This window comes from Pezoporus occidentalis, unplaced genomic scaffold (genome assembly GCF_034315485.1).
Source record: "Pezoporus occidentalis ecotype Australia unplaced genomic scaffold, CSIRO_AGI_Poc_V1 ctg7, whole genome shotgun sequence".
NCBI lineage: Eukaryota > Metazoa > Chordata > Aves > Psittaciformes > Psittacidae > Pezoporus > Pezoporus occidentalis.
Window position 1 is genome coordinate 10,458,037 of NW_026916052.1, and position 23,127 is coordinate 10,481,163.

At 40.2% G+C, this 23,127-nt stretch overlaps 1 protein-coding gene across 1 annotated transcript; it reads right to left on the bottom strand.

Annotated features, from left to right (window-relative positions):
* Positions 1 to 1,893: 1,893 nt before the first annotated feature.
* Positions 1,894 to 21,002, bottom strand: PPIL4 (peptidylprolyl isomerase like 4). Its single transcript, XM_062641790.1, has 13 exons — positions 20,851 to 21,002; positions 19,963 to 20,030; positions 19,794 to 19,858; positions 17,836 to 17,953; positions 16,172 to 16,314; positions 15,722 to 15,818; positions 15,275 to 15,391; positions 14,253 to 14,377; positions 12,335 to 12,401; positions 11,426 to 11,537; positions 9,807 to 9,912; positions 9,070 to 9,208; positions 1,894 to 3,293 (listed from the first exon to the last, which is right to left on the bottom strand). The coding sequence occupies exons 1-13, from the start codon at positions 20,918 to 20,920 to the stop codon at positions 3,075 to 3,077; spliced, it is 1,446 nt and encodes a 481-aa protein (XP_062497774.1). The 5' UTR covers positions 20,921 to 21,002; the 3' UTR covers positions 1,894 to 3,074.
* Positions 21,003 to 23,127: the final 2,125 nt, after the last annotated feature.

Below are 23,127 nucleotides of genomic sequence, written 5' to 3' on the forward strand. Positions count from 1 at the left end.
CTGAAGAACCACATGTACACAGCCATAACTTCCGATGATCATAGCAGTAAATCCCATCTAACCCATAGTGCTCCACCATCCATGTGTGTACCAGGTGAACTGTGATCCCTCACAGTTAGCAGAACAGCCTAGAAATGCAGTCTTAGGTGGCAGTAGCTAACATTAAGTACTTGCCTCCAAACAGGGAGCTTTATGTGTCATGTAATCACCTATTAATATCACCCATTTTGAACATTCACATTTTGAAAGTTTTATTTTAAAAATATAAACAGATAATTTTGTCCATCTGAAGTTACTGCGTATTTAAAAGCACTACGGCATCCTGAAGATCAGAAACTTGAAACACTTTGCATATATTTAATTTCTAACCCTTTATTCTGAAGATTTTTTGTTCGCCAATGCAAACCGACTTATTCCTTCTATACACTCATCATATAAACTTCTAGTTCTTACACATTTCATAGAATTGTTAGAGTTGGAAAGGACCTTAAGATCATCTAGTTCCAACCCCCCTGCCGTGGGCAGGGACACCTTATACTAAATCATATCACTCAAGGCTTCGTCCAACCTGGTCTTGAACACTGCCAGGGATGAAGCATTCACAACCTCCCTGGGCAACCCATTCCAGTGTCTCACCACCCTAACAGGAAAGAATTTCCTTCTTATATCCAACCTAAACTTCCCCTGTTTAAGTTTTAACCCATTACCCCTTGTCCTATCACTGCAGTCCCTAATGAAGAGTCCCTCTCCAGCATCCCTATATTTATCTGTTACAAGAAATAAAAAGCCATTTCTGCTGCAGAAAAGCCAGCACATTCACCTGAAATAGGGTGCTTGTTTCTATACATCAAGAAGTTCTGCATGTCATACAGGTGGTTGGCGGCTAGCTGAAGTTGGAGTCTGCTGAAACTCTTCATGCTGTTAAGTCACTTTTACCATCTCTCCAATGAAAGGATCTCCCGTGTTCATCAAGAATCCCATCTTTTTCTCAGTGGAAGCTCTTTTTCTATGTCAAGAATGCAGTTGCTTTACTACCTCCACATCCTTGTCGAATTTGCCAGTGTTTTTTTCACGTTTAAAACCATGCTGTGGAAAGGAACTGAGAACAGTATGAGACAGTGCAAACCCTGTTTCTTCAACAAAGCAGGCTGAAAGCAGGAAGAGCTAGACAAAATCTACAGCCTCAGCAGCACCACCCCACATGCATCATATCGTGGCCTAGCGCAGTCCTTCGGAAGTCTTCCTATCCCCAAACTGAAGGCAGGAATCTTCCAGAGAAAGACTCACAAAAACAGGCTTCCTACTTATTCCCCCTCTGGGGCAGCAGGCCCTGCACTCTTGCTCAGCCTCTGCAAGGATGGCGCAGGCCCCTGCAAGTCACCAATGGCTTAGAAAGCTTTTGTCAGGAGACAGTTATGGAAACCCTTGATTTCCAGTTCCATGCTTCGAAGCAGACAGAAGTTAGAGATTCATCAAAAGGCAGCTTCTAAGCCAAATAAACTCAAGTCTTTAACAAAGCAAAGAGAGGGTAGAGGCTAGTGGAAAGCACATTCCGGTATACAACATCCTCAGCATTCCTGCTCAGCTTGGGTCTGGATATGATAGGCATCTAGCCTGGCCTGCTTTGTCAGAATCTTTTGCCATGGGGTAAAGAGCTGCTTTTTACCTTTAGTACCAGTCTTCCCACAAAAGCATCTCAATCAGAAGTTCACTTTCTGCATACAATCCATTCAAATGGCAGCCAGCCAGGCATTTGAATGTGCAACAACTCACTGCCTTGAATTTTAGATTTACTCTTTGTCCTGCAGATCATGTTCCAGTAACAGGTATCAAGCTATAAAATCTTATTACAATCAGACACTACAGCAAGGAACAGGGAAAAAAAACACAATCACAAAAGGAAAAAGTTAAATTTATTCATCCAAGCAGGCTGCCTCTGAGCCATCACACATTTCATGGGTGGGAAGGAAAGACAACTACTATTCCTGACATGTCCCCTCCCCTCCTAACAATACAAATCTCTCCTCTTCTGGAGATGAAAAGGAGGACATGCATTTTCTTAAACTGTGTGTATACACTGTTTAAATGGTGGGGAGAAAAATCAGACATTTAAGACTCTGCCAACTTTCACTAAGACCCAAGCTCTGATAACATCGTGTTCCTCTGTAGATTAAGAGTTATTAACTGACTTACTTCTGCCACAAAACTTGAAAATTAATCCCATCTAGGTTTGGCAAATACAATCCAAGTTACACATTCTGCTTTTCTGCTAACTCTGCTAATGACTATTTTCTTTCTTACCTTTCTCCCCCTAACCTGCCTGACATCATAGCAGCTGGATCCCCCTGACATTGCAGAGTCCAGATCTTTAACAGTGACTACAGATGGACAAGTATCAAGTGAACCTCAGTTCTAAGAGGCATCCTCCAGCAATGCCATACAGCCAAGTGACCTACAAATATGTGATCAAGTAAGTGCAATTGCCTTAGCATGGTGCAGCAATTCCATGGCCCCGGCAATCAGCACGGCAGTACTTCAGTGCCTTTAACCACTGCTACACAGTGGTATCAGCAAACATTGCTGATGGGACTAAACCATCCAGAAGCACATACTTCTAAAGGAAGGAAATAAAGAGTGCTGAGTACAAATGGTACCTGCCCACCTTTTGGAAGGAGGGTGCACAGCACATTTCTGTCTCCTCAGGTCTTCTATCACACTCACTACCATAGCATCTGAAACTGCTGAAAGGTAAATACAACTTCCTTGTAGAAAGAAGGTATGTCCTGCACATCTCTCCACAGTGGAGAAAGATAATTCACTCATTAGTGCATGGTTATGTTTCCCAATGGCTTTAGACAACATTCTTTATTGGAGACTCAAACCATTCCACTAACATGAAATACTTTATTGAAACCACCTTTTTGGCATCAAGGCTTACTCCGACACAGAACTGTAAGGCCAAGCTGCCAACAGAAGGCAACTGCTTTTATCCAGTAAGTGCACATCCATTTAAGAGAATATTGGAAATGCTGGAAAGAAGCACATTTTAGTTCCCTCTCTCTTTTCCTTATCCTTCATCTGTACTTGGACCTCTCTTTTGATTTCTTAGGACTTCTGGGTTTGTCTGCTTTTTTGTCCCAGTCTCTTACTCGGAAGTCCTCTCTGTATTTGTCTTTTTGTTTACTGTAAGAATAGTCTCTCTCTTGAGATCGGCTGCGACTCCGATGCCTGTCTTTCCTCTCGCTCCTCATCTTCTCTCTACAGCGTTCTCCTTCATGCTTTCGCTCAGAATCCTGTAAAAGAAATTGGATAGATATGCAAGTTACAGACAAAAGGGGTAAATACAGAAAGGCATGAAGAGAACTAGAAGTCAGGCAAAGTTGGTTCCTTAGCTAAGGCTGGTACTTTCTGGAATACATTCACATCCATGATGTGAAAAGGTAACACATAAAAACCCCCGCTGTAACTATATGAAGAAGATAGGTCTAAAGTTTTTGCCAGCTTTTATGGAAAAAAGCATGGCTGCTAGGCATACTGCTGCTTGTATTTCCTAAGGAGCTTTAGTGAAAACTGGTTATACCAGAGATTCAACTCAGATGAATATTGTCAAACTCTTCATAAGCATCACATGAGCTTCTAAGCCAGATTTGAATTGTGACTTATCTGCGCAATGCAAGTACTTCCATCATAGGTTTTGGTTCAAGCCTCACAGGCATTCCGGTACTATGAAGATGCAGAACACTTCCTAAGACTGCCTGTAATAATCCTCAATGGCCTAAATTCTAGGCCTCAGAAAAATTAACGACACCATTACAGAAACCTCATACATGCAAATCTCTTCCCTGAAGCTAGAAGTCCACAAGAAATTCAGCATGATGAATCCAATCCTTTTAAATGTACTGTCAACCAGTAACACAAGGTGTAGGAGTTGAAATGGAAATAACAAATTAATGAAAAAATCAGTTGCATTTTGCAGGCTGCTGAGAAAGACCCATACAGAAAACATATGGGAATACACACAGATATAGTAAACTCTAAGGGGTTCAAGCCTATCTAATTTAAATGGCCTAAGAAGGAGAGACCAACAGTATGTACCACAAATGGTAATGGGGTTTGAGCACACACACACAAAAACTCATGGAAAAAAAAAAAAAATGCTGTGAGTTCAGGTAGCCAAAACTGAGGAAATTCTGAATTTCCCTGGCTTTCTGCATGTTGTCACCAAGAATGTTGACTGGGTGGCTCAGTGCACAGAATGTATTTGCTCCAGAGAGAAATGAAGTTTATTTAACAAAGGGGGAATGGCTGTCAGTAGGACACCTGCTTTTCGTGTTGCCCTAGGCAGACAGTATGAAACCAGTGTATAGTAAATGAAGGAACGATGGCCCCATTACTCAGATTGTGAAATGTCACACTAACAGATTAGGGCAATATGCTAAAATGACTGTGTGGAGACACCAACACCTCTACAAGCCACAGCATCACAGCAGTTTTAAAAGTAAAATGATAAAAACCATTTAGGAAGTTGCCATTTCATTTCAAGGAACTCTAAAGAATTAATACACAACGCTTTGTGTATTCGCATGAGTTTTGACATGCGAACTAACATTTCAAGCACTACTAAAAACTAGTTTGTTTTTATTATTCAGGTAAAGGAGGGAGCTTCAGAATCCTGAGGAAAAATATGCATACAACTTGCTATTAAGAAAGTGGCAGGTACTTCTGTTTTGAAGGCACAATCACCTTCAAGTTTGGTATCAGGTGACTGTATCAGGGCAGATACTGTTTTATGGGATTTTAATAATACCAGTGTTAAACACAGATTGGTATGAACTACGAAAAATGTCTGCAATTATTCAATATTTGTTTCTTCATTTCAGATACAACTTTCATTTTTGTGAACATGCACTCTTGACAGCAGCGTTCACAACTGTATGGCTAAAACCTGTACTGCATGCACAGACAAGCTAACTTAATTTATTTAGAAGAATAGCAAAAAACTCAACTCCAAGCAGAGCTTTTATCCAGGGAGACAGAGTCCAGGATGATTCCCAGAGCAAACACTACCTCTTAGAATTGCATAGATAATGCTGAAATACCAGTTACAAGGAGCAACATAACCCGCCTGGATCAACACATCACTAATCACAGATTTCATCCTTATCAACACAACCAAGAATTTCTACTACTGCTGGGCACTGCTTGCACTGGCCTTGGCGCACTGCTGCCTTCTTGATAGTTTGTTGCTGAAGCTTCCTCCCAGCACACGGGAGAAACAAGAGAAAAGCAGAACAGGACTCAGCTGGAAAACCTAGCAAACCAACCCTGCAGACATGCTACCAGCCAAGTCAGGGCAGGGAACAGGTTAGTGAAGACTTGAAAGTAAAAGACAAATAGCCCCTGTTGAATGCCATACAAAAGGGCAACTTGCTGAAAGGTTTAAAAGAAGTCATATGAGCATGGAGCTAGCTATGCACAATGACCTTCACAGAAACATTTAAGGTACAGATGTTCAGGGCAAGTCTGAAAATACCACAAGGTCAACACAGTAGCTAATATGACCACAGTGTAAATTAAAAGGAGGCAGTAATTTGAATTAGTAGAATGAATTGCATCTTAGTCCCTTCCCCAATCGGTTACCTTTCCCCTTAAATACGATTTTACCCTTTTGGAGTCTTTGGCACAGAAAAGACCAATGGTGTTAACACTCGAAGTTACTAAAAATAACAGTATTTTTAAATCAAATCCTTTATGCCCTATCCAAGTCAGGAACACGCTGTTTTGCCACTGGCAGAAGAAGAAAAAGATTCCTACTTAAAAACAGGCTCTCTCTTCCTGCTGAAGTTCGTATTTCTCAATCCAAGATCACAGCCTCTTATCAGTCAATGAGTAAGTTATGATCACTCCAAACCTTAACCCAGCACTGTGCTTGTGAACAGTCACAAGGAAGGAAATATCAAAAGAGGAAAAGATACTTCTCTGGAAGTTCATAACTACTTGGCCAAAAGCAGTAAATTGTCAAACAGTACCTGCAGGTAAACCAGCTAGAAATGCCATGACCACAAAAGCAGAATAAATATGCCACCTCTACATACATTAAACACACTAGTTTAAAAATTAAAAGGAGCAAATAGAGACAGCCTTTTCAGGAGGGAGATTTTGATCAAACTTGACACTAAATAGAAAGAGTGTCCAATAAGCAGTAAGAGCCGGGAACTGAAACTAGAAAAATCACTATCTCTGGCAACACCATGCACTACCGAAACCTGAAAAATCCACTGCATTGTGCTATACTCCACAGATCCAGTTATCCAAAAATAAAAAGATCCAAGGAGCAAAAAAAACACACAGAAAACTGGAAAGGGAACAAAGTCATAATACAGATCTCAAGGAGAAGCATGCCCTGTATTCAAAAACCTCTACTAAATCCTATTCATAAACCTAAAGGTAAGTCCAGCCTTGTGCTCCAGACCCACAACCTGTTACCTACCATAAGGAAGCCACAACACCCTACCTTGTCTACCCTCTGGAATCAAGTCAAACAGCACAAGATTCAAAAATATATTCTTAAAACATCAACACAGAGACTGAACATTCAGAAAACAGTTGGCAGACTAAAAAAAAGATGAGTCAAAATCTACTAAAAAAAAACAAACCAAACCAAAAACAAAACAGCAAGAGAACTGAAAAACCACTCAACATCATGGAAACTATTCAGAAAATAAATCCCCTTCAAGTCAGAGGTGGAGCCGGTAGCATGAATTCCACTTTCAGTTGCCAGAACTTCTCATTGTAAGGCCTTGTTCTCTGTTAATTACAATCTCTGCCACAGAAGGGGCTTAAGGTGGAAGTTTCAATATGAAAGCACGACTACTGTGGTTTCTGGCCAATCAATTGCAGAAGGTCTGCTGTTGTTTCATTTTAAAATTCTTACCTCAAATATATTCTAATATGCCTAAAATAGGGTTATGGTGAAATGCCTTGTTTGCCTATATAAAAATTCTGCCATTCATCAAAGAACCTTCCATACCATTATACTTTGTGCTGGCCTCAGTTATTCACACTGAACATACTCTGCCTCAAGAACATGCTTCCTCCCCATGGTCTTGTACCAGTTCCCCAGATTATGCCCAAATTAGAAGTAAAATTTAAATTAAAAAAAAATTTACATTTCATATATGCTAAACAGGATTTGTCAGGTAAGCTGTCTGCGGATTTAATCTGGAGAGAGTCATGCCAAAAGCACTTGCTGAATCTCTAAATGAGACTGAGTACATACTGCCCAGTATGTACACAGTATACAGTACACACTAATGGGAATATTCAAGTGCGGATAGAGAGAAAAATTAAGTTCTTCCCAGAAATTAATATTCACAGCTCCACAAGGGAACTATGTTGCTTGCCAACAGAGAATAGACGTAAGCATTCACCTGTGACTTTGGGTGTAAGAAGGCTCAGCTACCTACACCAAAATGGGTAAAGATAAGCAACAGAGAGGAAAGAAGCAGGAAAGAAGACAATGCAGCAGCAGACCCAGGAACAAGCCACAATAGGAGCAGATGACTACACCACAAAAAGATATACAGAGACACTGAAGAGATCACAGAGTGAAGTACTAGAAAATACTCTCTTCTAGAACCTGGAAGTAGCACCAGGAATCCCTCTTGTCTTTGTATTTCCATGTTACGAAATCCACTGCTAATGTGCTCCACAGTCCCCTTGAAATAGCTACAGTGAAGGTTAACAGCCTGCTGCTGCTGCTAGTGCTTGCTGTAGCACCTGCAGGGGTGGAGACACCTCAATGACTTTTAAATGTTCTCTGCTGGTAACTCATGACCAGCCATTTCCAGGCATGTAATTTCTGAACCATCAAGGACAAAGATTACTTCCAGAAATACCTGTTTCAAGAATGTTAAAACCACAGTGTCTATTGGCCAAAACAATGGGAGGAAGTCTAAACCAACATTAGCCCAGACCTATTCTATGTGTATACTCCAATTGAGACTTTAATTATCTGAACAGGTCCCTCCCCTCCACCCAAAGGATCCCAACAGAATTAGTACGCAAACAGTGACAAAAAGACTGGTACCATGAATGAGCAATAGGGCTCACTGGTGGCACTGAAAAAATGGAATCACTAATGTTCATGAGAAAAGTTATTTTTTAGCATCACAGCAAGAAGTGATGCAATGGGACAACAGAACCATGTATGCTCTCTGTACGCAGAAATTAAAGCAGCACTCAAAACTCATGCCAGGACAATGGCTTTATTTACTGTGGCTGGAACCTTACCACTTTCTGCAAAGTTGCTAGAAGACAGCTTTGCTCTCACTCATAAAGCTTGCATTGTTAAAATACTGGGGTTTGTTTTTCAGTTTAGCTCAATTCTCCCTAATGCTCGCTCTTCAGTGGGGGTTAACCCTCCACTTCATCATTGCAGACATCATTTCCATGAAACATCAACATCTTGACTATCCTGAATTCACAGGAAATGTGAGAATGCTGACCTGACAGGCTGCAGTGGAACCAGTGAATGCCAAAACTACTGTCTTCTGATGATCTCCTCCACAGCCCTAGTCCCATAGCAGCACATGTTCACACAGTACAGATGTGAGCAAACCCACATACAGATTTTACACAAATGCTTCCAAAACAGTTAAGGAAAAATAGAAAAAGATAATGAAAACAGATGTGGGAAAAAGCCAACACACACTGGTCTGGCAAGAAAATGAGGAATAGTTTGCGTTTGTGAAAGATGATTAACTACTGTGAATATGCAATCAGGTTCAAAGTGCTATAGAGCTCCTACTTTATGAGAGGCTACACTGCCTCTTCAGGACGTTTTGGCAAAAAGCCTTCAGGCATGCCAAAGCTTCAAAAGTCCAGGAAGATCTGGAAAGACTCTTTCATAATCAGACGCTAACATCAACCTTCTGTATGTTTACAATTGGTGTATTTTTCAGGACTTTGCACACCATGTGCTCAGCTCAATATCAGACTTTTTTCCTGGCTTCTCTTATTAAGAGAACAATGAACAGATATAAAGTTAATGCATGAAGAGGTAAATACCTTAGATTTTTTGGTCCTCCTGTCCTCCTCTTCATCTTCAGAGTAGTGGTGCCTTTTCTTTTTTTGTTTTTTAGCTGAGTGCGACTGACTTGTTTGAGACTCTTCTATATCCTCATCCAGCACAAGGTCATACTTGGCACTGACGGTGCTGGTTAAGGACAGATCTGTTACTCAGTATCAATTAATACCAGAACATAAAAGCTCGTGAAGCAAGCAAATCCCTGTTTATCAGACCAGGTTTTACCAAGACTTGCCACATATTTCAGTCAGAACATGACTGTACCCACTGACCAAAAATACAGGTGTGCTAAAACGACTGAATTCTGTCCTGTTGAACAGTACAGTCAGATCCCAATTCTCTTTTCTCTTCTGCCTGTGGATATCTGAACAAGCTACTGTCTTTTTTTCTCTCATGCTTACCACAACCAAATTATAATGTCAGTGCATGTTTTAGTTACGACTGTGGTATTGTTTTGGATGCTGCTTACTTAGAACTCTGTTATGCCTATGTCACTCCACAGGCTATAGACTGGGAATGTGATTTACCTGCACGAACACAGAAGTGAAACAGCACATTCTGATTTAACTGAATTCAGCAAAGTCATCAAATGAAAAACGCAAAATGCTTAATTCCACCTCAAACCCCAAATTGGCAAGCTTTAAGAGCAAGAAGTCTTTTCCAGGCTGTTTTCATAAACTACTTAGTTTAAAAAACACCTTTGGCCAGAAAAGGATACTCCTGCTTTGGTTTTACCTTCTCTTTCAGAGCAAGGTTTGAAGGTTTTGAAGGTTTCTCACATTCCTTTTCATACTCTCTGAAATCATCCTTGGTATACTGCCCACCTGTCCACAGGAAAATATATTCAATTCACTCCAACTATAAAACAATCAAGACCCATACCTATCGTTAGGTTCTGCATATTAATTAAGGGCTCTTGATAACCATACAGTTCCAGAAACAACACTGGCATCTGGGTAACAGAGTAGAAGAGAGTAGGACACATTGTTAATTTTCTGTCCTTCCCTTGCTTGCAGATCCCATTAAACGTGTTTTCTTCTCACTCATGACCAGTGGAGACAACACATGAACATGATCACAAAGCAGGACTCAGCAACTGGTTTAGTCGCATTTTGATGTCACACTACTTAAAATTCTGTTACCATGAAAGCACACAGACTGTTCTATTAAATGACTTTTTGCACTGGGCTGCACAAAAAGGGAAACCTCCAAGACGGTTTACAGCATAAGAATTCAAATGGGAAATAATAAAAAGAAAATGTCATGTCTTGATTTAAAAGGGGGTGTAACAGGTTTTGTTTTCTATCCATTCACTAGAAAAGTAACAGCTCACGCACAGATTAATAAACTAGTCTACAGCAACATACTGCCATCTCACGGTCATACTTAAATCTGCAACATTACCTGTCTAGATCAGAAATAGCTATTGCAGGTGGAAGGACAATGCTTCCTCCCAGGTCATTTTTGGAGTACCATATAGGCACAGCAAGATGACAATATAGTTAGCTTCACAATATTTAGGGCATTTTAGACCTATGTTACCCAGATGTAGAAACGTTTTCCATGCAGTCAGTTAGTACAGGACACACAGTAGAGTATGGTATAGATTACAAAGTCATCTTAGCTCTGTGAAAGAGAAGTTCCAGTACCTCAGTGCCCATGACCAGTCCCCAGGCTGGACAAATCGTATGCAAACAACTGAGAGCTGACTCCATTTTTAGGCAAAGACACACAAGAACTTCACCACTGCAGTGCACAGTCATCTCCCCAGGAACAGTGTTTTCCTCACTTCCCAAGAGCCAAGTAACCATTGCAACCACCTCTCCCACCATCTTTTTCCGCCCAGAACATCCTCAAATATATGAAATTGGGTTTTTATAACATATAGCCTGCTATGCAATACACTTGACCTACAAGGGAAATCCCTGACCTGGATACTGACTTCTTGTATACACCCAAGCGTCATACAGTGAATAAAGAAACTAGAAAGTAACAATGTACTGCCATATTATTTTGCTGGGAAGTAATATCGAAACACATCCCTTTTAAAGCTTGAGAGGAACAAATGATTTAGTGGCAAAAATACATCTGATAAAAAGGTAACCCATGGCAATGCAACCCTAATGTAACTAGTATACCCTTCCACTCTTTCTTACGGAACAAGCAAAGAGCGAGCAACTCTGTTGCTCTCTTTATTACAGTACCACAGAAATTTATATTCCTGAAGATGAGATGATTTAAACTTGTAACAATTGCTTCACTTTTGTATAATACTTAAGAGTTTAGAAGTCATGGCATATCAAGTTATGAGGACCAAAGAATCACAAGTGTACCTACCTTTTCCCTTCCACTTAATCTTTGCAACAGACTGGCTAAAATCCACATGTATTCGTCTGTCATCTATCAGCACATTGTCCATTTTGAAGTAGGCTTTCTCACAGTCTTCCTCCTGATATTAATGTTTCCAGAAAACTTTGAGTCATGATTATTTCACAGGAATACTTACTGAAGAGCTTAAGCACAAATCCAACTGCTCAATGGCATACATTTCTTTCTAAAAAGCACAGCAGTTCTTGTACTGTGCCATTTCAGAAGAAACAGTTATGCTTTGTCCAAATGTCATTTCAAAATCCAATTCTTTAGTTCAGCTCATTTTTTCTTTCAAATTTGCCAATCCAGCAAAGTTTGGCACATGTAATATAGTCAGAAAACTAAGGAAGAGAACAACTAGTAAAAGGTCCACTTTAAGCATATAAGTAGGCTAAAGAAAAGTGAGAAACTTTTCCAGTGTTTTCTAGTATTCTTCACAGAGATTAACATATAAAAACAAGAAGCTATGCAACACCAAGAGAACTTTCATTATCAATCTCACTGTAAGAGCAGCATATTGATAAAAGCAAACATAATTTACAAGCACAATATAGGGCACTACTGTACAAGCTGATCTACCTTCTTCCATAAATCCCTCCTCTCCTTATGCAGCATGCCTTTTCTCCTAGCATTCCCTTCTTTAACTCTTCAAAGTCCCAATATGCTCTGGGGAAAAAAGGGACCTGCTCCCCTCCCACTGGTTTCAAGACAACCTGAGAACAACACATTTGTATTGCTCAGTTGAATAGAGAAAGACTCACATACTTGCCTCATTTAGGACCTACAACTTCTATAACTAGATCAGCATGAGAAAATATTAGCTACCCCACACTTGACCAAAACTGAACTTTTATAAGCATACCTAAAAAAACATACCTTTTCAAACTCAATGAAAGCGTAACAGAGAGATTCGCCAGTTTTCCAGTCTCTAATTACTTCACAGCTGAAAAATGGATAAGAAATTAAAATGTCAATGCTGTCGGAGCAAAACACATAGGATAGGCAAGGACTGCTTAAAAGGGAGAGTAGCAAACAAAACCAAACTACCACAACAAAAGAAAAAAACACCAAAAAATCCACAAAAAACCCTAACACAAACCCAAACCAACCACGAAACCCCTTGAAGGTATTAAAGCACTGGATTGTGAGCCCCTTACTGATGTGGGGGTATCTACACAGAAAAAAATCCATGTGACATCACTTGAGTAATTATTACACTTACCTCACAAATGGTTAACATGAGGTATTGAACTAAGGATGAATTTCTGATTAATGACAGAAAACCTATCTTCCACCATTACTGTTCATTATTTATTTTTTGCATTAATTTTGTATTAATGCATGACAAGAAATGTCACATTCTGTTTTCTCAATCATTTAAGGAAAGTTTGAACAGATACCATGTGACAAACTTTCTCTTCTTAACAAGCACCTCTTTAGTCACCATCTTACCAGACAGTTAACTGGGCAAAAATAATAAGCTTGAAGCATTCCATCAGTAGGTGCAAAATGGGAACAAAAAAAAACAGGCCTATATGCCTGTAGTGCACAAATTGGTAGAAGTTCAATGCAGAACAGAGTCAGCATGCACTTGAATGAGCAGGACCTACTCAGGACCATCTGAATAAATCTAAATGAATTTCTCTGAAAGAGTCAATATGCTTATGTGCGATGATGATCTATTTGATGCAGTCTTTTGAAATACCTCTGGAAATTCTAATAAACTCCTGCACCAAAGGCTTTTGGGAAAACTAAGCAGCAATGGTGGAAGACACATCTTTGCATTGATAAACATGTGAAAGCCCAGATAAGAATAAACAGTTATTTCTCACTGAGAAAGTAAAGAGGTCACCAGTGGAGTTTGCCGATGACACTAAATTGCTAGAGGTGGCAAAGACTGAAAAAAGTGCACAAAGTTCCTAGGAGACCAACTGAAGAACAATATAGCAAACCGTGTTCAACACAGATAAATGCAACAAGATGAGCGTGGAGGGGGGCAGAAATCCCGACTGTGCTTTTAGAAACAAAATAAGCTAATTGTGCATTAACTAGAAAAGGAGTTGAGAACAAAGCAGCGAATACCACTGTGCCACTGTATAGCTGCAATTTCTTTAACAATTCTGGTCTCTCATCCTGAGACAAAAAACAAAAGAATGGAAAAAAGCTGAGAAAAGGAAAACAAGATCAGGAAAATGCCTGTGCAAAGCATGACTATTTAGGCCAGTACTCTTAGCAAGAAAAAAAGATGACTTCAGCATATAGAATAGAGAGGTGTAGGAAAGCAAGTTTCACTGTCCATCATGTCTTTTGATACCAGTACTAGGAGGAATCAACTGAAACTACTACAAGTCAAGTTCAAAACTGAAAAAGGCAGCAGGAATGAGGAACATCTTAATAAGAAGTGTATCAGATGCTAGAAAAGTTTCCTGCTTTATGCCAAACCATACATATTCCAATGGAAAGAAAAATCCAGAGACTGTACCTAGCTCATGTAGCATCTGAGATAAAAACTGCTGAAAGGAGGGAGAGGATGGGGGCCGGGGAGAGTATCATATGCTTCCCTTGCTCCTACACTTCCCCAGGCTCTCACTTAAAACCACTGCTAGGACAGGATATTCATTTTACTAAATCTGACTTTGTATTGCCGTTGTTGTGGTCTCTATCCAAATACATGCAGTCACAGCATAAGTCTCTGGAGATGGCAGAACACTACTTAACAGCCAAACCTAAACAGATTGGAAGGAATCAACTTCAGCTTCCACACAGAAGGTTTTCTTTTTTCTTCTACAATTACCTTTTAATGGGACCAAATCGTGAAAATATTATCTCTAAGTCTTCATCTGTGGTCACAGGATTCAGTTTACAAACAAACAGCACATTTTCTGGTGGCTTGATCTCTGCATCTGGTAAGTCTCCTACCTGTGCCATATAGAAAAAGAATTTCATCACTTCTGCCTAAAGCTGTACATTTTAGTGCCACAAGTACAGTGGCAACATATCTTTTCATATGATTTCAAGACACTTTCCTGTCACAAAATGAAACATTATCTGGAAAACAGGTTATCAGCCCCACCGCTGCTGCCGCAGAACAAGAGCAGATCTTCTGCAACACTGGACTGACCTTGGTATTAGCCTCTGCTACAAACTATTCACCCTAAATTTGAATTTCGTAGTTGTAAAGAAGTGTGAGAGATTCATCCATCCTTCAACAGGGTCTGTGTTTTTTTTTCTTTAAAAAAAAAAAAAAAAGACAGACTTCAAAGCCTCTTCACAGGTTTTGTTACTATACGGCGTTTACAACTACCAGCAGTTACTAAACATCATTTTTAAGGAAGAACATAAAGTTAATCAATGTTAAATTCAAGTAATCCCATGGAAGGAAGACTGCTGTCACATTAACAATGCAACTGCAATGCCACTGTATGTACTGGGAAGAGATTATCACTAATGAGTTCAGCTCTCTCTCACACATGCTAAACCTTTTTCAGGATTATAGATAATCAGCAGCATACTATGTATGTTATGGTTTTTTTTTAATTGGGTGCATTTCTAGCAAGTTTTTATAAAGCCTCCACTGGTCCACATTTAATCTTGGCTTTCAAAACAGAGTATCACCCACTTTATCAGAAAACCACCTTCAATGCTCATGCTTAATCCTTTTCACTGTACCACAGACACTTCACAGATTCTGAGCCATGACATCATAACCAGATAAGCAACTTCAAGATAAATAGTACACATTCTCCTAGTCTTCATATAACATGCCCACACACAGGAATAACATTTAAAAGGTAAACGCAGAAAGATGCTGTTCACCATTTCCAGAAGAATGGCACGAGTTTTTGCTTCTTTTTCGGCCTGAAATTCTTCTATTTCATCTGCAGACCGTCCTTTCATGTCATCAATTTCTTCATCTGCTCCTATTCTGCCACTCTGCAAAATTAAGGAAAAAGCTATTTAATATCAAGCCATGGCCAAAAATTCTTTCTTACTTTCCAAATATTACTTGGATGACCTTCTCCCTCACCCCCAACATATGAAAAATGCTTAAGCATGCATCTCTGCAGAACTGGGCTCTCATTCTGTTTTTTTCACTTAGATTAAAAAAAAGAGAGATGATGTTATTGTTGCGTTTCAGGCACTATGTATTTTGTATGAACTTTCAGGCCCAATCATATTCAGTCAGATATTCTACACTCTTTTATACTACCATCTCACATTCAACACCTCACTTTACCCCAAGAAGCTATCATAAACACTCACATCCAGCTGTTCTTTAGTAGGTTCTGGTGAGCGATCAGGAACAGACAAGCCAGGCGGATCTTCAAATGGATCATCTAAAATTACTGTATGGTTTATCCTTATGGAAAACAAAATCAAGACCAGCATGACTCACATGCAAATAAAACTCTCTTTACCGAAGTAAGAACAAACTGGTCCCCCTGATTCTCAGTTATATTCCAGCCAAACATACTGTATGCTTGTTAATACTAGTACTGATGCTTTTATAAAGGCAACACAGTTGCACATTTTCTTACATGATTGTTTACTTTAGTACATGCTTATTTTACCAATAATACTGCAATAAAAGAGTACTTAAGATACCATGTACAGGTCACCTGACATCACTATATATTAATTTAGTTTCCAAAAAAGATTAATTTGTTTAATGATAATGTATTCCTCAAAAAGGGAAGTTATAAGCAGTCACACCTGATATCTTGATATGGGATAAAATCCTTATCTACAAAGGTTTCATTAATTGTCTTCAATACATCCATGCCCTCTGTCACTTCTCCAAACACTGTATGCACACCATCGAGGTAATCCAGGTTTTCCCCTGTAGTAATAAGAAACTACAAAAGAATATATAAAACAAGTAAGAAAAATTCAGGTTTTGAGTTTTACCTTAGGAGAGGTACAACTGTCAATGAAATCAGTCAGGGAAAAAAAACCTTCTTCCTGATCTTTGCAGAAGATTAGTCTTCTTCCATTAGCTCTGAGAACATGAGCTGATAGAAGAAAACCTACAGCTAGCAGCCACAGCTTGAGGAAGAACGGCTCTCCCACACAAGTCTCCTTCCACAAGAGCTCCAGTCTTCAGCTTTTCGGACCCTGAATTGGTTTGATTCAGCAACCTGGCAGAAAACCAGACCAGCAGAGGAAGAGCACGTACTTATCTGCCAGGTAGGTGTGTTGAGCAGGATCAGGAAAGCTTGTAACAGGCATCACAGCTGATGCTGTGAGAGAATGAAGAGCAATGCTACCCTCTGGGCAGCAGCGAGCTGAGCTCAAATCACATGTATATCAAACTGCATTCAGCAGGTACATTTTCACAATTTTAGCAAAGCTTCCATAGTTCTATCTTCATATAATTCTATTCAGACTTTTTTTGTTCCTTCCCTTGTATCACAACCCATCTCTTCCGCCAAACCAGAATGCAGTAGCATTGAGAGGAGAACTGGAACACACAGGAGCATTGACTTAGATCAGACTGAACTAGCACTGAAATGTATTCTAACACAGATCAGGTGTTTTGCTTTAGGGCAAAACTGAAACTATGAAAATTGATACAAACTGAACATTTGGTAACAAATTAAAGATGGAGGATACCCGGTAATGAACAAAGAAGGAAGAAGCAGATATGCACAAATAACAGAACATAACCACTACATCCATGCTTTACAATCTGACTGGTAACATCTCACTCCCCATTCTCTCCAATACAGTTAAGACTTGTTAGTATTTGTTATAGGCTACGTTAAGCTACATTGTATTTGTGAGCCAACTCCAAATAACTTTTTACTGGAATTTTTCATTCCTAAAGAAGCTGCAATAATGTTTCTGGGAATTGCATTCATTCATATATGACTGTGCATATGCTAGCAGGCTGCATTCTTACATATAAATACAAATGTCATCTCCTTTCTCCTAAACTCCCCACCCAAACAATTTTATACATACAATACAGGGGAGCAGCAAAATAAACTCCATGCATTACAAGCTCTAGCTGGAATAAACCCATAGGCTTTTTAATTGCTCTTCAATTACTAACCCCCACCTCTTTTTAAAAATAAAACATATGGATATTACAAGTGAGGCATTTTTTTATGTATCAAAGTGACAATACATCTAAAATAATAATTTAGAAACAATATTCTAACAGATTAGAGCTTTAAATATACCTACAGCAAAAGATGTGTGCACGTGAATAGGGAATAGCAAAGGGAACAAACCACTTTCAAAAACTGTTTTATACCAGTACTGGGATAAGACTATAAACTTGTATTGTTAATGCACACTTATATAACCATACCAAGAACTTTCATTTTAGTTACTCAAGTGTGTACCAAGGCTTTCCAACACTGTATGCTGACCTGTGATCCATGCTGATCACTGCCATTGTTCACCATTGACACAGTTCCCTTCTTTTTGTGCTTGATTCTCGGCACTTTCTCCGCCTCAAAAAATCTAGCTTGATCACCATACAGTTGGCTGAAAACATACAACAAATATTTTACAAGTCAAATGGATTCTAAAAAGTGAGATTAAACAAATGCTGTAAAACAGTAAAGAAAACACCTTGGACATCTTTACATTAGCATTTAAGTAAAACCAGAATTTACATTGCATCTATGCACATTTTTCTGGACCTGTGCACTTACATAATTCAGTTGTTATTACAGGGAACAATAGCTTTGTCTCTGTGGCATCTCACTGAGATTTGATTCTGTTTGGTTGGGGATTTTTTTGTTTGAGGGGGGCGGTGTATTTGTGTGTTTTTAAATGCAGTATATAACATTTTTCTAAGGCATAAAGCAAACACGAGTTTTGGTAAGTAAATTCTGCAAAAATAAGTTAATCCATGCTTGGAAAGTTTAATAAATTATGTCACAAATTTCTATTCCAAAGTAAGTGGAAAGCCACTAAATCTATGTGTAAACCTAGTTCAGTATATAGGCAGGACTGTATACAGTAATTTGACATACATAGGATCAGGCAAACTATTAAATTCTTTTTTAATTTTTTAATTCTAACCCTGATTATCACTCATTTTGTCTCACTCCATAACTGACAGAGGTAAGGTCAAGACACACATTTGCTCAAATTTAAGGACAGTGCTGTGTTTGAACTCATTTTCCTAAGCGTGGTAAGCCTCTGTGAAGGCAGGATTCAAATTAAACTTTGCCTGCATCAGTTTCCTGAGTAGCAAGAACAGAAACTCCAATTTCATGGACTTCAACAGCAATTAACAGGTAGAAAAGACAAACTGCCATTCTCCATGCTAGCAGCAGAACAGAATCTGCCACTCTCTCATCACATTACACCTCCCTATCTGCCGTACCAATGAGCCTCAGAAGAGAAATCCCTATAAAATAGCAGAATGTCAAAATAAACTCGATCTACCCATGTGCAGAGACAGCTTAGGTCTGCTAAGTTTACCTACCTAGACTTGCTCTGCTTAGCACAATATACTGCTTCTAGGATCACCAGAGTGGTGATCAACAGATCCTTGTGTTCAAGGTTTTGTATTAAGAGGCTCTGACAGACCAGCCTTACAAAGGTCAATGCTGGTCTAGCAACGCTGCCTCTGTCCAAACCGAGCTATTTATCTCTGCATAATGTGCTCCCCAGCACTCTAGGTTTAGTTCTGCTCTGCAATTTTAATTCTCCTTCTAATAACACTTTCAAAGGAATCATATAGAACATATGCACTAACTTCCATCCAAGCCATCTGAATGATTTCTTCTACTTCAGTATGCATGACAACTGACATCTTAAACAGGAAAGAAAAGTGATTTTCTTACATATGTACAACATGACTAAAGTCAACTCAAGTAAATTTCTGGAGCAGCAAGATTACTTTGCCTTTAAGTACACAGAGGACATCATACATAGCCTTTATATTCCCCTCCCGCTCAATTAAATGTTACAAAAATAAAAGTTACAAAAATAAAAATGTTACAATGCTAATGTTAATGCTTTTGCCTTCTGCAGAGCACTTCATTACAATACTTCTCTTACTAAACCAAAACTGTAGTTATTTGCTTTAACTTTTAAATAATGAGAAATTCACATACAACTTGTTAGCTGTAACTTTGCTTTTAAGGTCAGAGATAGAACACTGCCCAGAAAAAAAGCAATCTGAATGGCTGAAGACAGCACAGTAATTAAAAAAAGGTATTTAGGTATGACAACCAAAGCAGCTTATACATCAACATTTTTACTTCCTGTCAGTAATTCAACCCCAAGAGAGCTGAAGACAATTTAATTGGAACCCCTATTTCCCCATACAACTTCTCTGCCGATTAAGTAACACAGAAGTTTCACTTACCAAAATATGGATTCCCCTCCACGGCCAGTTCCCATGGGGTCTCCAGTTTGTATAATAAAATCCCTCTGTCACAAAGCAGAACACACAAGATATTGATCTCATGATTGTCAATGTAAAGCAACAAAAAGAAAAAAAAAAGGAAAAAAAAAAAGGAATTGAGAATACTCACCTGAACATTATGAATAAGACAATAGTTGTAGTACTTGACTTTGCAGAGCTTCAGAAAATTCAGACAAGCTGTAAGAAATTACACCTACATTTACTAAAGAAAACCCCAGATATCATAAGCACAGATATAACAGATAGCCAGTTCAACGTGTGGAAAAGTATTTTTGGAACAGTCTTTGCTAAGACTTAGCAGCGCACGCACAACCTATAAACGCTGTGAGAAATGCTCTAAGGAAAGGTAACATTTCCTCCCTTCTTAAAGCCAATCTCTAGTGATTCAAAGAACCCTAAATACAGCTGTTTATACAGAAACACATTTTTTCCTCCACACTTTCTTTCCAAACACCTAAGAAAGGCCACAGTTGCCTTCCAATTCAGAATATATTTGCCTTTTAATTACTATACATTAAATTTATAATAAGGGCATAATTTAAAAAATCCAAGCTTCCCAACAGCAACTGAGGCTTCCAAGTGTTTTAAGCACGTACATACAAGCTGCGCAGCGGGACCGCTGACAGCCACAGCAGACTCCGCACTCGGTGGAATCTAATCCCAGGACTGGGGCCCGACGAGAAGACCCAAAACCCAGGGTAGGAGACAGATGCGCCGCTGACTGAAACCACCCGCTTAAAGCCCCTTCCCTGTGGAGGCCGTGCCGGCAACCCCAACCTCCAGCGGACAGAACGCCAGCAAAGAGCCCAGCGCTCCCTTCTCCTTCCCCGCACAGCGGAAAACCGGGGGAAGCTTCGCGGCGGCCGCAGGAGAGCAAGCGGCGACGAAACGCAAGGCCCTACGGTTTATTTAACCGTATTTCCCCACCGATCAGGCGCCATCCAGGCACGGATGGCAGCCGTAAAATCTGTATGTTCCACCCCGCTTCGGTTCCTACCGCGGGGCCGCTCCTCCGTGTACAGGTCGATGACCAGATCCCCCACGGTGGTCTCCAGCAGCACCGCCATGACGCTCAGCCGCTTCCGCAGGGCACGGCGGCGCAACCCGCCCTCGCTAGGCCGCCCCCTGCCGGCGCGGAGGCTCCCTGCTGCAAGCGCCTCTCCGCGCGGCTGGGGACACGCACAAGTGCGTCGGCCCCGGGGCCGAGCCGGCTCTGGCAGCTGACGGCCGCCGTGCTGCGGCCTTCACCGCAGCTGCCTGGGGGCTGCACGCCTCTTCCCTCTAGCGGGAACAGGGCGGGGGACAACGGGGCAGGCTGCCGCGGTGTCCTACCTGCCTGAAGGGGAAGAGGGTATACCGCGTGACTCCCCCCAGCAGCAACCTGCTCTGTCAGAGTACACGTTTTGAGGCCGATCGTGCAGGTTTTGAGAGTGGTGCTCGCCAACGAGGGGTGTGTGTGCTTATACTATATAGTCAGAGAAAACCGGGTTTACCTCACAGTTATTAACAGAAGGTTATAAAGTGATTAACGGGCCAAATATTTGCTTTGAGTACATGGTCAGAACACAACCTGTAGAGCTTACTGTGGGTGACAGGACACACAAGCAAATCAAATTTATTTCTTTCCAGCTGACACTAGAGTGCCAACCCTCTACAGAGTGTTCTTGGGCATATGTGTTACAGCTGAACTAATGTAAAGGCTCTTAACCTTCAAAACAAGGGGTCCTGCTGCCGGGCACAGAGTTTCCACTTGAGGCTGTGTTCTCTTTGCCTCTTTGCAGATCCCGCTCTGGTACTTGTCACACAATGAGTCAATTCAAGTCACTAATCTGTGACTTTTTATTTCTTATTGCTGAACTCAATTCCTGACAGGTTAGTGACCTGAATTTTCACCATACAGTAAAAAGGAACTAGGGAAGGGGGAGAATAGGGATGCACAGCTGGGAGAAGAGGTGCATGTATGGTTGGTAAGAGCAGGATCTCCCCTTTAAGTAGCAATAATAGTAGTATCAGATCATCACATTATATTACAGCACCTTTATAAATAGCCAAGTAGGGAATTTGCCCACTTTTCATCACTATCCTGCTGGGTTATGTTCCTGGAGACATGGTGGGCTGGTCCTGGGACCAGAATGTGCACTGCAGAAAAGTTGTGTTCTGCTTCCATAGCATACTAGTTTTCAATGCTGTTTGTGCCATCATGTGTTTTAGAGTGCTCTATTGGTTTTGTGACTCTACATCAAGCCTAAATTGATTCAAGGCTGGTTTTAAGCTATCCTGTACAACAGTTACTCATGGAAGAAAGCACTATAGCACATGCTACATTTTTTACTCTGAAACTTTAATGTTGGGGGATGTGCATCAGTTTTCTGCAAGCCTGTGCTGACTGAAGTTTAACTATTTACTTGCTACTCTAAGAACTCTTACTTCGCACGTCAGTAAGAAAGCGTATCACTAACTTAGTCCAGGTTTTTACCACTATTTAGGCATAAAAGAAATTAAATTGTAATTTCATTATTCCTTATACTGGCTTTTGCCTTCTAATAACCCACACCTATAGTGAAGGTTCACAGGAAAAATGGCTTCTTGTGATCATACACCAGCACTGAAATACAACACTTCTGGCACCCTCTGCAGTTCAAGCAGTAGTCAATCTCAGTTCAAAATACTTTAAAATGTTACATATTTTAATAGTTATAAATGTCAAGACACGTTCACCAGCAGACTAGAGGAGTCTAGGAGGTGTGTGTCTGAGCTGAAAGGGAAGCCTTATGCTCCCAGCCTGTCCTGGCACTGAGTAGGTTATTCAGTCACACAAGGACAGATCCCTTGTGAAACTGGTCACAAGTTATTTAGTTATTGTGAGGAATTTTACCATTTACATTAAGTAGCATCTGTTGTGCTGTGCAACTAATGAAAGCTTTGAAATTTGGGGAAAACAGCAGTACGTTGAAAGCAGTTTTAGTGCATAATTTTTGCAGTTTTAATTAAGTTCCAAGAGAATAAAAATGAAGGAAGAAAGAGGATTGAGGAAAAGGGAGTGCAAAAGACTGGGAGAAAAGGGGAAGGATGATGGAAACAAAAACAGAAAGAAAGCATTACCTGATAGGTGGTTTTCCAGGAAACTTGTCAAAGGAGACAGACAAAAAAGGAACAGGTATTTATGTCCTCTTCCATTTCAGTGAGATACTGGATTCCTTGAGGTCAGCTGAGAACCCAGCCTGAGCTTTGCTGCATCTATAAATTCTGCAGTTCAGCAGTCCTTGCTTCCTGG